At 25.0% G+C, this 16,493-nt stretch overlaps 1 protein-coding gene across 1 annotated transcript; it reads right to left on the minus strand.

Moving 5' to 3' along the window:
• Positions 1-7,523: 7,523 nt before the first annotated feature.
• Positions 7,524-10,040, minus strand: LOC112593217 (E3 ubiquitin-protein ligase RING2-like). The gene is made up of 4 exons (XM_025337567.1): positions 9,793-10,040; positions 9,477-9,683; positions 8,813-9,393; positions 7,524-7,778 (listed from the first exon to the last, which is right to left on the minus strand). The coding sequence occupies exons 2-4, from the start codon at positions 9,668-9,670 to the stop codon at positions 7,567-7,569; spliced, it is 987 nt and encodes a 328-aa protein (XP_025193352.1). The 5' UTR covers positions 9,671-9,683; positions 9,793-10,040; the 3' UTR covers positions 7,524-7,566.
• Positions 10,041-16,493: the final 6,453 nt, after the last annotated feature.

The raw sequence follows: 16,493 nt of genomic DNA on the forward strand, positions 1-16,493 counted from the left end.
CTGGCTAATACTCTCGATTTTTTATTAGTTTCCAAGTCTATTGAATTTATTTTTGAAATGTATAGGTATATAAATTCAAACTCAAACATTAAAATACTTATTTTATAATTATCAATAGATGCTGTCATCTTTTAAATCTTTTTTTAAGTCAGTAATAAAATAATACGCTATATCACTTGAAAGTTATCAGTACAACTTTTACGATAAATATCTGATTCGTTGAACGTTCACATTCTGCGGCTCAAATTCCAAAGTTAACATGAAAATCGTTTAAATTTAGTAAAAATAGCTAATATACAATAGTTATATTTATATCCGTGTTATTACTATGAAACAGATTACCTATACTTGGGAATTTAGGATATTATATAACAATTTACGATTCGTATCATCATTAACGATATCTATCATTAATTTTAAATACCTAGTTAATAACATTATTAACAACAATTGATTATATTTTAAATATTATATATGTAAATTGATATTAATCAATAATTATTAGTTATTAGTCATTAGACAACATGCTTATAGATCGACTATCAAATTAGCTATGAAATTCCATAATGAAGAAAGCCCCTTCCCACTGGTTCTCCCACAACTTGCGCCTATGGAAAATATTATTACATTTTTGATTTATCATTTGATATTACTATATTTTCTATTTTCTTAGATATCACTTTTTCTATATCCAAATAGTCATGTACGTTATCCGTGCATTTTGGTAACTCTGGTAATTGTTGTAATTTAACACGACTAATATTTTTTAAAGAATTAAACATTAAAATAGGTACTTATATATTATATTATACAAAATATCATATTATATGTCATTGTATGCGTGGTTTTTGAATTATTATAAAACTATAATATGGAATTTAAAAAAAATAAACCGGAAAAAGACGTGTTTCTTTATTTCGTGTTTTACTGGTATTTTATTTTATTTTTATCACAATTTTAAATTGCTATATTTTTTTATGATCTATTAATGGCATAACTTAAACATTTTGAAATTATGAAAAAAATATTTCTAGTTAAAAATGAAGAAACGTCTTTAATTACCTATTTATATTGCATTAGCTTATATGAGTATTTTGTAACTTTTTAATTTATTTTATTGATGTTATATGTGGACTGTGGATATCTGGTATTATTACACATTTTAAAAATAACAGTTAATAAATTTTATTATTTATGATAAATTCCAATATTCCAAATTCAATGAATAAAAAAATATTTTTATTTTATTTATTTATTTACTTAGGAGAATCATGTCTCTATCTTTCAATGTGTTAAAAAGATTAACATTGTTATTTACCTTTTGTTTGTTGAATATTAGTATCTGTTTCATGATTTGTTTGATCATTTGTCGATCTTTAAAACACGTGTTTCTTCACTGGTAATACATAATTAATAATTATTGTGTACTTACTACTTACTGCAATTTTTAATAATGCAACTCCAGGATATTTCTCTTGTTTCTACGATAGTGTCTAAGTTTAAAATTATTGAATAAAAGTAAAATTTTTCTCTTTTCATTATATATTTTTGAAATTTGCGATATTTTTTAAATTAAAGTTAATTTAACAACGTCTCGTCATAAACTAAAATATGGATAGTGCTTATCGGATTATTCGGATTATCGATAATCGAATACGGACCGTAATTTATTAAGACTGTAATCATTGACGATTGTGTACCTTCAATATTATTACGATCGCAACTCGGACATATCGTACAAATGTTGAAATGTACATTAGTGTTATCTGTAAATGCTTCATGTAGGTATCATACCCAACTACCTTGTACCTATTACCTAGGGCAGCGGTCAGCGTTTACCGTTTACCAACCTTCTACTCTGACAGATTCCATGGGATAGTAAAAATTATTGCGGACTCCCTTAATAAAAATAAAAAACAACAATAAATAACAATAGGTACTCATTTTATAGCTCTATTTTCTGAACTTAATGCACATATTTTTATGATAAAAAATTGAATTAATAAAAGTAATGGAAAAATAGATATATTATTTGTTTAATGAATAATTAGTGTGTTCAATGTGATGAATATGGTGTTGTGTTTTCAATTGACGTTCGCGGATTCCCTCCGGTATACGCGTGGACTTCGGTTTGGAAAACGCTGACTTAAGGTATGCATACAATAATAAAGAATTTTCGAATTTAAACAATAGTTTAGTATAAGAAATAAGAATATATTCTATTGACTAATACGTCCAACACGTAACATAACCATAATACTCCTAATGGCTAATGCCTACAAATATTTTTAAAACATAATTTGCAAAATAAACATAGGTACCGCTTCAGTGACGTAGGCATTTCAACATGTTTGTAGGGGAGGAGGATGAGATGTTTTTACATTTTATCTATTACTTTCTCTCTCTCTCTCTCAAAATATTGTATTTATCATAAGTACCACATTTCAGCACAATAAATGGAAGTATGCGTGTGATATGGAAAAAATAATAATAAAAATTTCCAATAACGTGTACAAATCTATAAGTTATTTGAAAGGCGTTTAATATTATTAATTGTTATGGCCTTTTTTAATCAAAATAATCTTATAAGCGTAGTCGATTCGCTATAAAATAATACTTGACTTCTTGGTGATTTATTTTTGTACCACTACCACAATATGCATAATACAATAAATAGGTATATTAATTGTGCAATGCTGCAATAGTGATACCTATGCTCATCTGCATCTGCGTTTACTACGAACTGTTTATGTACAGCTGGTGTAGAAAATTCGGTATTTTTTGTATTATTTCTATAAAATATAAATTATATACAATAATATTTAAAAACAATATTACTATTGGTCAAAAATTATGTTACCATTATACGTAATTAGTAGTTACTATTTTTTTTTTATAGAATTATGGGACATGGAAATTAAAAATAGGAGATAACAAATTATGAATAAAATAAGGTCTTGAATGAAACATCATTCTAGAAACAATTTTCGATTTTATTTTTGTATAATAAACAAACTACGAACAATACGAATTAAATGCAAATAATTATTTAATATACCTAAATAAAAGTAGTTGAACCTTAAATAGGTGTACAATTTATTTTAAAACTGTTTATGGGTAAAGTCGGGTAATTCAGCTAGTATCTATATTATAAATATTTCATTAATTGATAAATTATTAATACCTATTACAGTATTATATAATAACATTTTATTACTTATATTATTTGATATTATTCATGACGTGTTCAATGTAATCTAAAATTAATAAAATATCTATTACTCAGAATCAGTTTTAATATTTATCTACCAAAAGACTGATGGTATATCGAAAAGTATTTTATAAACCAATTACTATAATAATAAATAACTATAATACATATTATCATCATTATTTTTTATTGAATCTGAAAAAAACTAATATGAATGAATTTTTTTTTTAATATCTGGAAAAAAATGAATGTGGTAAAAATAAACACCACTATAAAATAATATGACAAATTTATCGATCACGAACTTCGTTAATAATAATTAGTTTGTATAGTGTTAGTTTAAAAATACCTGTTATAAAATATATTTTTGTCATTGCCTACATTTATCAATTTTAATTTAGCTCAAACATTCAATTTTATATCAACTATTTACATTCATAGCGATATAGCCGATATAGGATAGTAATGTTACAATATCTAAAGTTAATTGGAAAAAAAATTCAGTACAGCAGTTTTCCTAAACGCCTTTCTAAGTTTCAAGCCTTTGATCGAAGTTTAAATGATGGATTATTGTACAATTGATAAAATGTATTATTTCACAGGTCACAACTAAATCTTAACTCTCTTCGTTTAATAAATTCAGCATGTACAAACCAATAAAATTATTATACCCGACTTACATATTTGAACATAACATGGTCATATGGAATACGATTATGGCCGTTATGGGGTTTGGAAAAGGCGGAAAGCCAATATTAAAACTCATTATCTAAGCATTTTAATCAATTTGCTTGTGATTTGTGACAAATAGCCTTCTTTTCCTCTTCATGGTATTTTACAGTGTTTAGAATATCAGGTTTCAATTGGCCATCGTAGGTTAGAAGCGAAGTCAACAATCACATACCTATACATCTATATTTTCAAGCCTCATTTCTATGTGACAAGTCCTCGTTTAACGTTGATATTATATTCTTGAAAAACGCAACGTTAATCGAAAAAACGTTTAGTAAAACACTCTTTACATACTACACTTTATCACAACGTATTCCTGATAATAAATAACAAGGTATTATCATTGTTTTTAGAATATTATTATATTCTAAAATCAATAATATTACTTAAAATTGTATGATAAAAATTGCAGGATTTAATCAATTAATTTAAACATTATTAATAGTTGGTATTAAATAATAATTAGTTACATTTTATATTAAAATTAACAACCTATAATTAAATTTACATATTTATTCATTAAAAATTGCGCCTAGTGTTAACTGTTTTGTTGATTTTTTTCTCATTGTGATACAACTCTCGGTAACACCAAATAGGTACGCGTTAAGTTGTTCAAAACATTTCGTTTAACTTGTAAAAATCTTTTATAATTTGAGTCTTCATCATTTATTATTTGAAAACCTTTTTCAATTAATTAGAAAGCTTTAATTTTTTTATCTAAATTATTTTTCATTTACATCCTTTTAAAACTTTGTCAAAAAGCTGATTTTGATTTAATTCTAGTAAATCTTTATTATTTGGTTCTTTCTCATAAAAAGAAATTAGTTCATTTCTATTTACTTTTTCTAGCTCTGGAAATGTATTGCGTGCAATCATTAGTCTTTTGATTTGTAGATACAAGCATGGTTTCTGATCAATCGACTACAAATTTCTTCCAAATTGTCACCATGATAAATTCATATACCTACTTCTAAATTATTTCTGCGCACAATTTTTTCATGTATTGAATGGCATGAAAAATATTACAACTTTGCTAAAAATCAATTATACTTTATTTGTCTTTCGTCTCAATTAATTGTCAAAATGTACGACATAGTAACATTGATAATACGTTTTGAATTTTGCGATCACTCCCTGATCCATTAGTCACATTAAAGCTGTTGTATTTGGCGGAATGAATATAACTTCGACGTTTTTGTCTAATTCATCGAGATGTTTATAATGTAATAGGGCATTACCAATAAGAGGTATAATTTTAAAACTTAAATTTTCTTTTTCACAATATAGCAGGTAGGTACTACAAAATCAGTCAATCAATGATTAAAAAGAAAACCAGTAATCTACAACTTTTTAAATAATTTGCAGATTACTGGTAAATTGTCTTTCGTGCAATTATTAACGTTTTCATTCTAAAATCACTAGAAGTTTTCCTATCCAACAACACAGTTACTCGACTTTAGCAATTTTAAATCCTGTAGCTAGGGACATATCTACATAGAAAAGTTTTGGGGGATATTTTTGAAAATCAGTTGTTAAAAAAATAGAATTTTTTTTAATAAATATAGGAAATACACAATAGGTATATTTAATAGGAAATATGCTAATACATAATAGGCATAATTTTGTTTTATTTCAAATTATATTAAAATTTTAATTTGTTAGTATTAATAATTTTTATTTTGTTTTAGTTAATTTTTTACAAACACAATGAATATTATACTTGTTTAAAAGTATAACATAACAATTAATATTAAAATTGAATAAGTAAATAATCATACAAATAGGTAACCAAATATTTTGGGAAATATTCAAACATCAAAACACCACCCTGTGTACGTTACTGCCTGGAGCTGATTTTTCTTTTTGGGCAATGCAAGTTCTAGAAAAAATATATTTCTAAAAAAGCCCTATTTGGTTAACAACACATATACACCTTCTTAAATCAAATTTTTCTTATTTGGAGATAAAACATCTACTGCATATTGATTAGCACTTAATTTGCAGCTTTATCAGTAATTTTTGTATTAATAGTTTTTGAAACGCTTAAACCAACCTTTACTAGCATTAAATTCAAAATTATGAGAATTTTCAAATTTTTTTTTTTAATTTATTAGATGGGTAGCTTTTTAATTTAAACTTATTGGCACTCGATCTTGATTTTGCTCCTCAATCCACAATATAACATTATTTCTATATTCTCCATTTAAGGATTTTGGGTTCAATTACTTTAATATGATCTAGTAATTGATGTATTTTGGATACTCACCTTAAATAAACATTTACAAGTTAATTAGATAATAGTTAATTAGATTATAATAAGAGGTTGTGTAGAAATAATTCTTACTACAGTTCATTCGTTATCAATATTTATTATTGGAGCATTTTTATAAATTAATAGATTTTTGGGGAAAAAATAAAAATATAAGTTGTGTTCAAACAAATAAAATATAGTTAAGCTATAATTTATAATATTTTATAACAAGTTATAAGTATATTTGAATAATATTTCAAATTCTTATAGTTATCTCGTTTAAAATATGTATTGAAAAAACTCTTTGTTCGAGCACAGTTAATATTCTCCTTTACAAATTCAACAATATATTAATCTCGTTCAATTCAATCATAAACTATAAATGAGATGTATTAAGAATCTGATACACAAGTGTAATATGTTACATGTGTAATAATAATTATTATTTGGACACTTTATAACGATGGTGTTAATTCTCATAGATTTGTCTTAATATAATTTTATAAATCATCTACTCAGAAATAAAATTATGATGTGTAAATTTATCTATATGTAAAATAGATAAATACAAAATTGAATATTCTTTCCAATTATTTTTTTCAATTTAAAAATGTGTAAACTGATAATATTAAAACTTGATTATTTTAATACACCTCTTTTTAGAAATTGGCAATATATCTATAACAATCAAATATATATAATTAGAGGATACTTGGTTTATTCATTATTTATTTGTAAATAATACTAGCAATACTAGATAAATAAAATAAAATTCATTATTTTTATTACAGTAGGTAGTGTATAATTACAAAATAATTTAAAAATAATAAGCTGATTAATGATTATAAATATAATATTGAAAATGATTACTAGTTATAGAAATACAATTTATTTGTTTAATAAATTTTTCAATTAATAAAAAAACAAAATAAAATATAATTGTAAAGCGTATTAAATATTAAACATTATAATTTTATTTAAAACAAAAATCAATTTTAAACACACTAATAATCATTTTAAACTAATTAATATATTTTTATAAAATTAATTAATTTATGACTTAAATATTAAAAACTAAATGTATGAGTACAAAAGATTATAAATTAAAACCGAATTAAACTAAATAATGTAGCAAATATTTATCAAACAATTAATATCAAAAAACAAAAATAAAAACTTACATATGTAATGTAAACTATTAATATTTTTTAAGAAATTGAAAACTTAAAAATTAAATACTACACATGTTAAAATTTAACAAATTAACAAATTATTAAACCCAAAACACTAAAAAATAATATATTTTAATTTTTGTTTATAAATCTCGTATATTTATAAGTTATAACTAATGTTGGTAGATAATCGTATAAATTTAATTAAAAGAGTAAAAGATTTCCATTGGTTCCTCTTTCTTGACGTTCAAAAATTTCTCTTGAACATTTTGAAGTGTTAGATTGCCTTCGAGAAGTATGTATTGACCAGCAGTTTGTAAAATGTAGATTGAGGCCTTTATTTGATTGTTTCCAATCTCTTTATTGTGATCTAAATTGAACCGCATAGTTAAATAACTACTTACGTGTTCGACTAGAAAAAAAGTAATATAAATATAATTATAAACATTTTTAAGTATGTTATTTATTTTTTTTTTTTTTATTGAACTTAAGCCCGGCGACTAGGGCCATTAGCTGTTGTAGGGGTTATGAACTGTGAGTAGAGGTAAGGTTGGTAAAGGTGGGTTGTTTTTACGATTATTATTTTGTTATGGTTGTTACGGTTGATAGTAAACACGTGTATGTGTGGCAAGGTTTTTAACCATGAGTCAGGGTGGTCACCCATCCAGAAACTAGTAGCTGTGCCCATTACTTACTTCCAGTCGCAAGCAAACGCGCCACAATATTTTATTTTAATTAATATAGTTGATTAGATTGCTCAATAAAAGGTTGATTTCTAGCATTTAAATTTTAAACAGTTCATACATTCATATAGTTTATTCTGAAAGTATTATATTACTTTGGCTTAAATAAAAGAAATCTCATGCATCAACAAATGTTGTTGATTCAGTTTTATCAAACCTGTTGTTTTCAACAAGCTTTCAGTTCAGAAAATTAGAAATAGGCTATGCAACTGCTTTCTCATACTCATATGCGTTATTTCTTACTTATTAGTTTATAACAATAGTCATGTTAAATGTTATGTTCAAAGAATCCATTTTACTTAGTTAATCCAACTATCAAATTTCAAAGTAAGAATATTATTTAAAGCACTTTAGAATATGCTTTTAATATTTTTATTTTGAAGTAAGTATATTGTGGTTATTTAAAAAACATACATATTTACTTTAAAATATATGTTATAATTTTAGAAAAATCTAGGTGGTAGTTGGAATAAAATAGTTACACTCCTAAGATTGGAGTACTCGGTAAACATAAGTTACATCCATTTCCACTATTTGTCGCCTGAGGTAACTCTAATTTAAGACACGAATATAGTATATGAAAATAACTTATTATGAAAATCATAAAATTTAAAGTATAGAAAAATTTAAAAAAAGACATTATTTAAAATTATAAGTGAAAATATAAATAGTTTATTTCATGTTATTTAATTTAAATACATACCAGTAGTAAGAGGTGGCGCTTTTAGAAAACGTAGCTCAGTTTTATTTGATTCCTTTTTTAATTTATTATTACGCATTTTCTTGGGATGAGGCTTGAGCACCAGTTCCAAATCATTTAATGACATACCATTAAACGCACTATCACATTCAATAATATCGGTGATTACAGATGTTGAAGCAACTGTTTTAATCTTTTTTATTTCATTGCCTTCTAATGTTGGTTTTGTTAGTTTGACGTCCATTTGACCAGAAGTAGATGGTGTAAAAGTACTTGATGAGTTACTTTCAGTTTCCTGTATGTCTCGTTTCTTCTTAGTCTGATACGAACGCCGTTTTGATTGTATTTCTATTCCTTCAGCTATGGATTTTATCAGGTTATCTTGACTTTGATTCTGTTTTATTTTCTCAATATATCTATTTTGAATTGCATTGTATTCTTCACGACTAGGAAAGATTTTAGATATTAACATTTCAAAACTTGGGTCAGGTCGTAGACATCGTTTGGATTTTATCTTTTTACGACAAGTAGGACATTCTTTGTTACCAGAACGAAGTGCAGTCACGATACATTCAGAACAGAATCTAAATAAAACATATTACTTCATTATTATTACAAGTTACATATAATTAAGTGTAATATATAATATACTTCTATTAAAACCTACCTATGAAGACATTTAGTCGACACTGGCTTGTTCAACAAATCTAAACAAATCGGACACATCAATTCTTTTTCAAGAGACCGCTCAGGTACAGCTATTTCTGTATCGTCCGTAATGACTTCATGAGGAGTTCTCTGCAATTCATATGGTGTAAGATCCCATTCTTTACCGAGTCTGCTAGTGTTTGAAGAAGCCATGTTGGAAAACAGTCTTTATTGGGCAAAATATATAAAATTCAATGAAAAATACTCAACGTCAGGTATATAATCACTCACTATAGTCATTCACTACTATACATAATAATAAAATCAATACTCACTTAATGGCGGCGGGCGGTGGTTAAACGATGATTAAACGTAAGTAGGCAAAATGAAGCACGTGACGTTGAAGGAAATGGCGCGACAGTCGCTTTGGCGATATTGAGATAACTATAAACAACAAACGTCGACAACCAGTAGCGCTTTCGGTCTTTCTCGAATAGGTAGCGGTTTTGGCACGAAGATGGAAGATGAAATGCTAACGAGCACGGAACTATGAATAGTATGAGATGTTCAACGTTCAACTGAAAAAAAAAAAAACATTCAACAGTTGTGGGCTGTCGCGACGCACGGTATTACGGTAATACCGTAGCGGTAGCAAACACTAAAAACAGGTGTTTCAATGCCCCCGCATCATTGTTATCAGGAATCGATGGGCTATCACAAATCGCTGGGAAAGGGAAACTACGTCAATACGGCTGATATTATAAGAATGCTTGAACGCTTCGCATCGGATAGAATATGCTTTTTGTTTTAAGTCGTAATTTGTACTATTTGTAGTATTTGACGATTTAATACCATTTTCATTTTTCACCATCGCTAATCGCTATGACTAAAATATAGTTTTGACTTTTTAGTTTCGCGTTTTGTTATCGAAAACAGAACGCGTATAAAGTCGGTCACGTCGTTAAACAGTTGCGACTGTTGCGAGAGCATGGAGTAAAAAGAAACCAAATAAAATGCGATCAAGGTTGATTGCTCCAATCCATCTTGGTATCGACCGCGGTTTTTTCGGCGGTAACTCGAATGATTCATTAACTATTAAATACTGTAAACATATAGAGTTTATACGAATTTATTAATATTTTAATAAATACACTTATAATTTTAGATTTTTGATATAAATATTCGATTGTATTTTTTTCGTGATATATGACTAATTTTTTGAGTGGTTAAATTATGAATTAATTTTTGGGTATTAAAGATTTTTTAGACATTTAGATAGTAATAGCTGTGATCTCGCATTTGTAAGATGATGTAGATAATTATTATGTCTTAGTTATATCCTTTTATTTGTGGTATAAAGAGGGTCGTAAGTGGGCAATTTGGAGTGCTTATCGTTTAATCAGAATTGTTAAAATTGTGGCTCTATCGGGCATAAGATCTTGTGTACGCCTATTTTATGGTTAGATATTATGTATCTGTGTTGGCTGAATAAATTATTTTTTATAATTTATATTAAAATACTATGTTTATAAGTCAAAATACTCGCAATACCTGTAACTTTCGCTTTTTAGTTGTGGCGCAAATAGAAGAAATATTTAAGGGGATTAAGCTCCCAAAAATTGTTTTAAAATACATTTGTAGACAATAACATGTATTTTTGAAATATTATATATAACATATTTTAAATACTTTTCTTGGTAAATTAATGGATTTATTTCATTACGAAAAAAATAAATACATTTTGTTGTTAAATTATCAAATCGTATATATGTTAACATATCTACTGTCACGTATATATAAACATCATAAATATACTTAACTAAATAAATAAGGTATTAATAATTTAACCCATTTATTTTATCAAAAAACGATATCAATTTGTAGTTAAAGTTAGTTACATACAGTTTAACATTATACATTTATTTTAATAAATTAGGATTATGTGTCTTAGTTTTTTCAAAAATATTTAATACCCATTTATTATTAATACTGATGTCATTTTCTATATTTTCGATACTAAAAATACTTAAGTTACTGAAACTATTTTGAATGTTTATTCATACAAGTACTGATGTACATTATAAATAATAATAGGTACATTTTTCAAAATGAATAGATTTTTAGCGAGTGACAATACTATATTACAATATATTATGTATAATCTTTATGATTAACTAATGTGAATAATTTAATCTAAAAGATTTTTTTGAATTGAACACTCAATTTTGTTTTTTAATTTTTATAATATTATTAAAAGTTATAATTAATATTATTAATTTTGAGCTAACAAAGTTTCATACAAAAATTATATATTTTATACAGTTAATATTATTTAATAATTAGAATTTATGTTGATAGGTACCTATTTAATATGCATTGATGGAGTATTAACTAAGAATGTACGTATTTAATAATAATGTTGTTTATAGGTAATCTAAGGGCTTTGAAAAATTAGGGGCAATACTTGTTTCTTGCCTAAATTATAGATTTCGATAAATTGTATTTGAATTTCCTTCCGATTATGATATATAAATTGCATACTCACGTACACTAAACTTTATCATAAACAAAAAACGTTTAGCATTACTTAGCACTAGATGTCACATAATGTCAGGTTAATAAATTTATATGTATAGCTTTTAGACTTCTAAAACATCAAATTGATTAAAATGTTTAATTACAAAGTCGTAATTTATTCTCAATTCTTTAAGTATATTAGTAAGTACTCAGTTCTCATAGATTTAAAATAAAACTATGATTATAACTACAATAATCATGAAAGATAAATACAAAAATATCTGAGTATTTCTATAAGACTGATGTTTATTATTATTATACAAAACTGTTTAAGATTAAAGTTTAATTTTGTTAAATTGTTTACATTCAATATTATAATTTATAATGTTCTTATACTTTTATTATTATTTTATTAAAAATATATGTTAGGAACTTAAGTTGTCTTAATAAATAAATCCATTTATCTAAGAGGTACATTTTAGTTTAAAGTTTATAAGCCATTAGATACTTAATTATTTTTAGTTAGTAGTTAATGTTAACAGTTTTGGAAAATTACTAGTATTTAATTATTAACTACCTGTTCATAAGAGGCAATTTGTATTGACCTTTTTTTTTGTGGGATATGGATGGTAATAAATAGGTATACTTTGGAAAGAAACTAGTAACCTAAAATATTGTTCCGAGAAATTACAAATCACTAGATAAATTATACATATAGACTCAGGTAGAACATTATTTACCTACAGCTTACCTTTTTGGGACACAGTTCAATAAATTAGTTGAATAGTAAAGACACGGTCATCCCACATGTGCAATACAATTGCATACAGGAGAGGATTAAAGTTTGCGAATTTAAAATTGTACTATTTTTAAAATAATATGGTTAAATCAAATATTTTCTGGTAATATATAATTAATTTTATTTAATGATCAACCTTATAAGATGTTAAGAATTATTACTAATTATTTCTAATTAAACTTCATCAATTATAATAATTATTTAAAAAAGAAAAATGGTAAAATATTATACATTTTTGTATAATATACTGATTAAAAATAATTTTAAATAAACATTTTTTCAAAATAATTTATAAAATTAAATGTTACATACGAATGGATAACGCCATCTCGTAGAAAGTGTTTGGATCTTGTTGATGCATTTAACAAATACGTTAGAGGTCGGTGCGTACAATTTTTAATAAGCGAGAACGTGCACAGATTAAAAAACATATTTTCTACAAACACGTATACTGAATTTTCGATAATAAAAATTAATTATTATAATAAAATATATTATTAAATAGAAAAATTAAACAAGGATAAATAAAAACAATATTTTATTCTGAAAATTATTAGTTATCAAGACCTTAAAAGGCTTAAAACGTAATGCTTTTTATTTTTTAGTACAATACACACGTAATAACATTAATCAAAGATCTTATATTAATAATAAAAAAAAAGTTTCTAATAAGATAATAATATTTGGCATTAAGTACAGTTTATAAATTTATAATATAAAAAAGGCTGTCCAGGGCGATCTTCCTTAAATAAGTTTGATATCTACGGAATAAGTAGTTCTTATATATTTATTTAAATTATAAGTTCCATGATTTAAATCCATATTATTATCAATTTTAGTTATCAATTATTATGCAGTATACACACCAAATAACTTTGAATTGAGAAAATTCTCTCTTTTTATTAAAGTTTGATTATGTTTCTCGTACGTTTCCAGCTTCATTTATTTACTGTTAGCCGTCGCATCATAGTTGGAAATAGCAATTTGTCTTTTTTTGGTGGGGTTGAAAGGGGGGGAGGAGTTACTGGAATGGCTTGATTTCAGTCCAGTATATATACATATGTATATATATATATATTGTAGAAGTTACAAGAATTTTACCCAAACCATAATTTATCTACTTGCAGTGACCGACACCCGTAGAAACCATTTCGGTTACAATAGGTAAGTCCCATAAATATTATCGATTGTCACGAGTCACGACTTATTACATATCAGGCATCAATGGTATACGGGAATGCCATTTATCAGTGTATAACTTTATTGTACCACAAAAAAAACAACACAGAATACAAATCTTTATCTTTTTGGGTAGTATCTAAAGCCCACCCTTAGAGTTTCTCGAAATAACAAGATAATACTAATCACCAGTACAGCAGTACCTAATACCTATGTCCTTTATATATATATGTATTTTATTCGTGGGAGTCGTTATTTTGAAATGTTAACAATTCGTTTCGGTAATTTTCCTTTAATAAAGTAATTTCTTTCTGTTATAATAAATTAATACCAAATTTAAATTATAAATAAATAATAAATAATAACAGACAACTACTGAAATCGAACTTTCCTTCACGATTGATTGTATCGTTAATAATGTAATAATAATATATAATATAAAATTAAAATGTTTATCACGATATTTTTATCAAATTATATAATAATTATGGATTGGATGTACGAGTAGATATGTTAGGGGCTTTCGTCTAGTTGATATCTACTTTTGGGGTTCAAAAGTAAAAATAAGTAACCAGCACTTTTATTAGAAATAGAAAAAAAAATAAAAATAGAATTAGGAAAAAACATGAATTTTTTCCAAACCAAATTTCTATAAAATCAATTTTTTTTATTTAGTTGTAGTTCAAAAACTGAATTACCGAATTAGTAAATAATGTAGGTACAGGTAAATACTTGGAATTTTCACTAAATGTTTTTATTGACATTTCTACAGATAGCATAATTTTTAAACAGTTGACCCTCTTTGAGATTTTTATAGACATTAGCTATTCGATTTTTTATATTTAGTTATTTTTCTATAAATATTGATAGTTAATTAAATAAAAAATCCCTCATAAGTTGTTATTAAAGTTATTTTTTAAATATTGAAGATACGTAGTTATGATTCTTTTTTATAGACATCGAAGTTCAAATTTGAATGATCGAAAAATAATAAGTATTTGAAACTTGAAACTTTTATGTATAATATTATTTTACTCTATAAACACATAACATTTTAAAACATTTAGGTAAAATTTAAACTGCTGTGTATATCAAAAACCTATTTACACCGTTCTAGTCGTTCTACAGTAATCTTATACTGATTTAAATGTTATTAACAGTAATAAATGATATAAATATATTATATATTATTATAATAGTTAAATATTAACAACCACACTATAATAAAGGTAACGTTTTTGAAAAAAATTAAATTAGCCTATTGTAATACTAATACCAAAATAAGTTACTTTAATAGCAATATCAAAAAATTTAACATAAAATATCTCAGATGAGTAATATTAACACTATTAGGTTGACAGATTTCCTTTGCTCAGAATAGTTTTAAACATTGAATTTAAATGTAAAACACATGATAGACTGTAATAATTTAGTGATTTATTTATGATGACTTAAAATTAAAATTTATAATAAAACAATGTAATTACTGTATCTTTCTACTTAATTTTTTTCTTCTTGCAATGCAAATTTTATCATTTTTACGAGTAAACTAGAAAATTTAAAGATTTCTGTGCATAATGTACTATACTTATCATAGCTTTTTAAAGATAACCAACTCTATTTACAGTAAATTATTATTATTTATACTGGAAATTGAGATATAAATATCAGTGTCAATACTTTGTATCTATGTTTATTATTAACAGTAGTAGGTACTTCCGGTACTGGGTATCCATGATAAGTGTTAGCATCACAAGTACAAAATAAATGAATCTTTTTTTCAACTAATTAGAATTGATAACATATAAATATATAATAATTAGTATTCAAAATTTCATTAAATATAAAATTATGAAATATTTCAATGTTTATTATAATAATATAAATATGCAATTTACTTATATTTAATTATAATGATAGTATCATCATGATGTAATATCGTCGTTAACTTTTATAACGAGATGTTTTCTGGAATAATTAAACAAAGTTTCGCTGTAAATATTCGAAAGCAAGACCCTATATAGTAATACGTTGATTTTTGGCACTTAATGTATGTATTTATCAATGATTATACTTACTTAAAAATAACGGACGATGTTATTAATATACAAACAATTATCGTCAATATTTTTTTTATTAAAAAATTTAATGTTTCACGTTTTTGTAAAATATTTTAGACTTCAAATACTAATTATAATGATTTATAAACCTTAAGTTAATGTACAAGAAGTTGCATTTATTTAATTATATTAAACCAATTGTAGATAGATTTTTATTTTATCTATGAATTTTTATGTTTTAACTTTTAAATATTACAATGTTTTCATTAGTTTAAGATAATACATTTTCAAGTCTTAGAAAGTTTTTTACAAAAATGAATAATATTCATATATTTTATTGTCGATTTTCTTGACCAAAAGATGTAATATCTCCATATAAAGTAGAATCTTGACTTTGACATATTTTTGATAAAAATAAATTCAATGGTTACATTTACAACGAATAAAATATTTACATTCGTATATAAATAAATCACTTCTA

The sequence above is a fragment of the Melanaphis sacchari genome, unplaced genomic scaffold, assembly GCF_002803265.2.
Source record: "Melanaphis sacchari strain LSU unplaced genomic scaffold, SCAv2.0 Contig1_pilon_pilon, whole genome shotgun sequence".
In the NCBI taxonomy this organism is placed as follows: domain Eukaryota; kingdom Metazoa; phylum Arthropoda; class Insecta; order Hemiptera; family Aphididae; genus Melanaphis; species Melanaphis sacchari.

Bases quoted from the DNA above. Each gene is read 5' to 3' on its own strand.
- LOC112593217 (XM_025337567.1), bottom strand. From the start codon at position 9,670: ATGGCTTCTTCAAACACTAGCAGACTCGGTAAAGAATGGGATCTTACA. The intron at 9,394-9,476 runs GTAGGTTTTAAT...TGTTTTATTTAG, and splicing joins TCGACTAAATGTCTTCATAG to ATTCTGTTCTGAATGTATCG. The intron at 7,779-8,812 runs GTATGTATTTAA...CTTTTTTTCTAG, and splicing joins AGCGCCACCTCTTACTACTG to TCGAACACGTAAGTAGTTAT.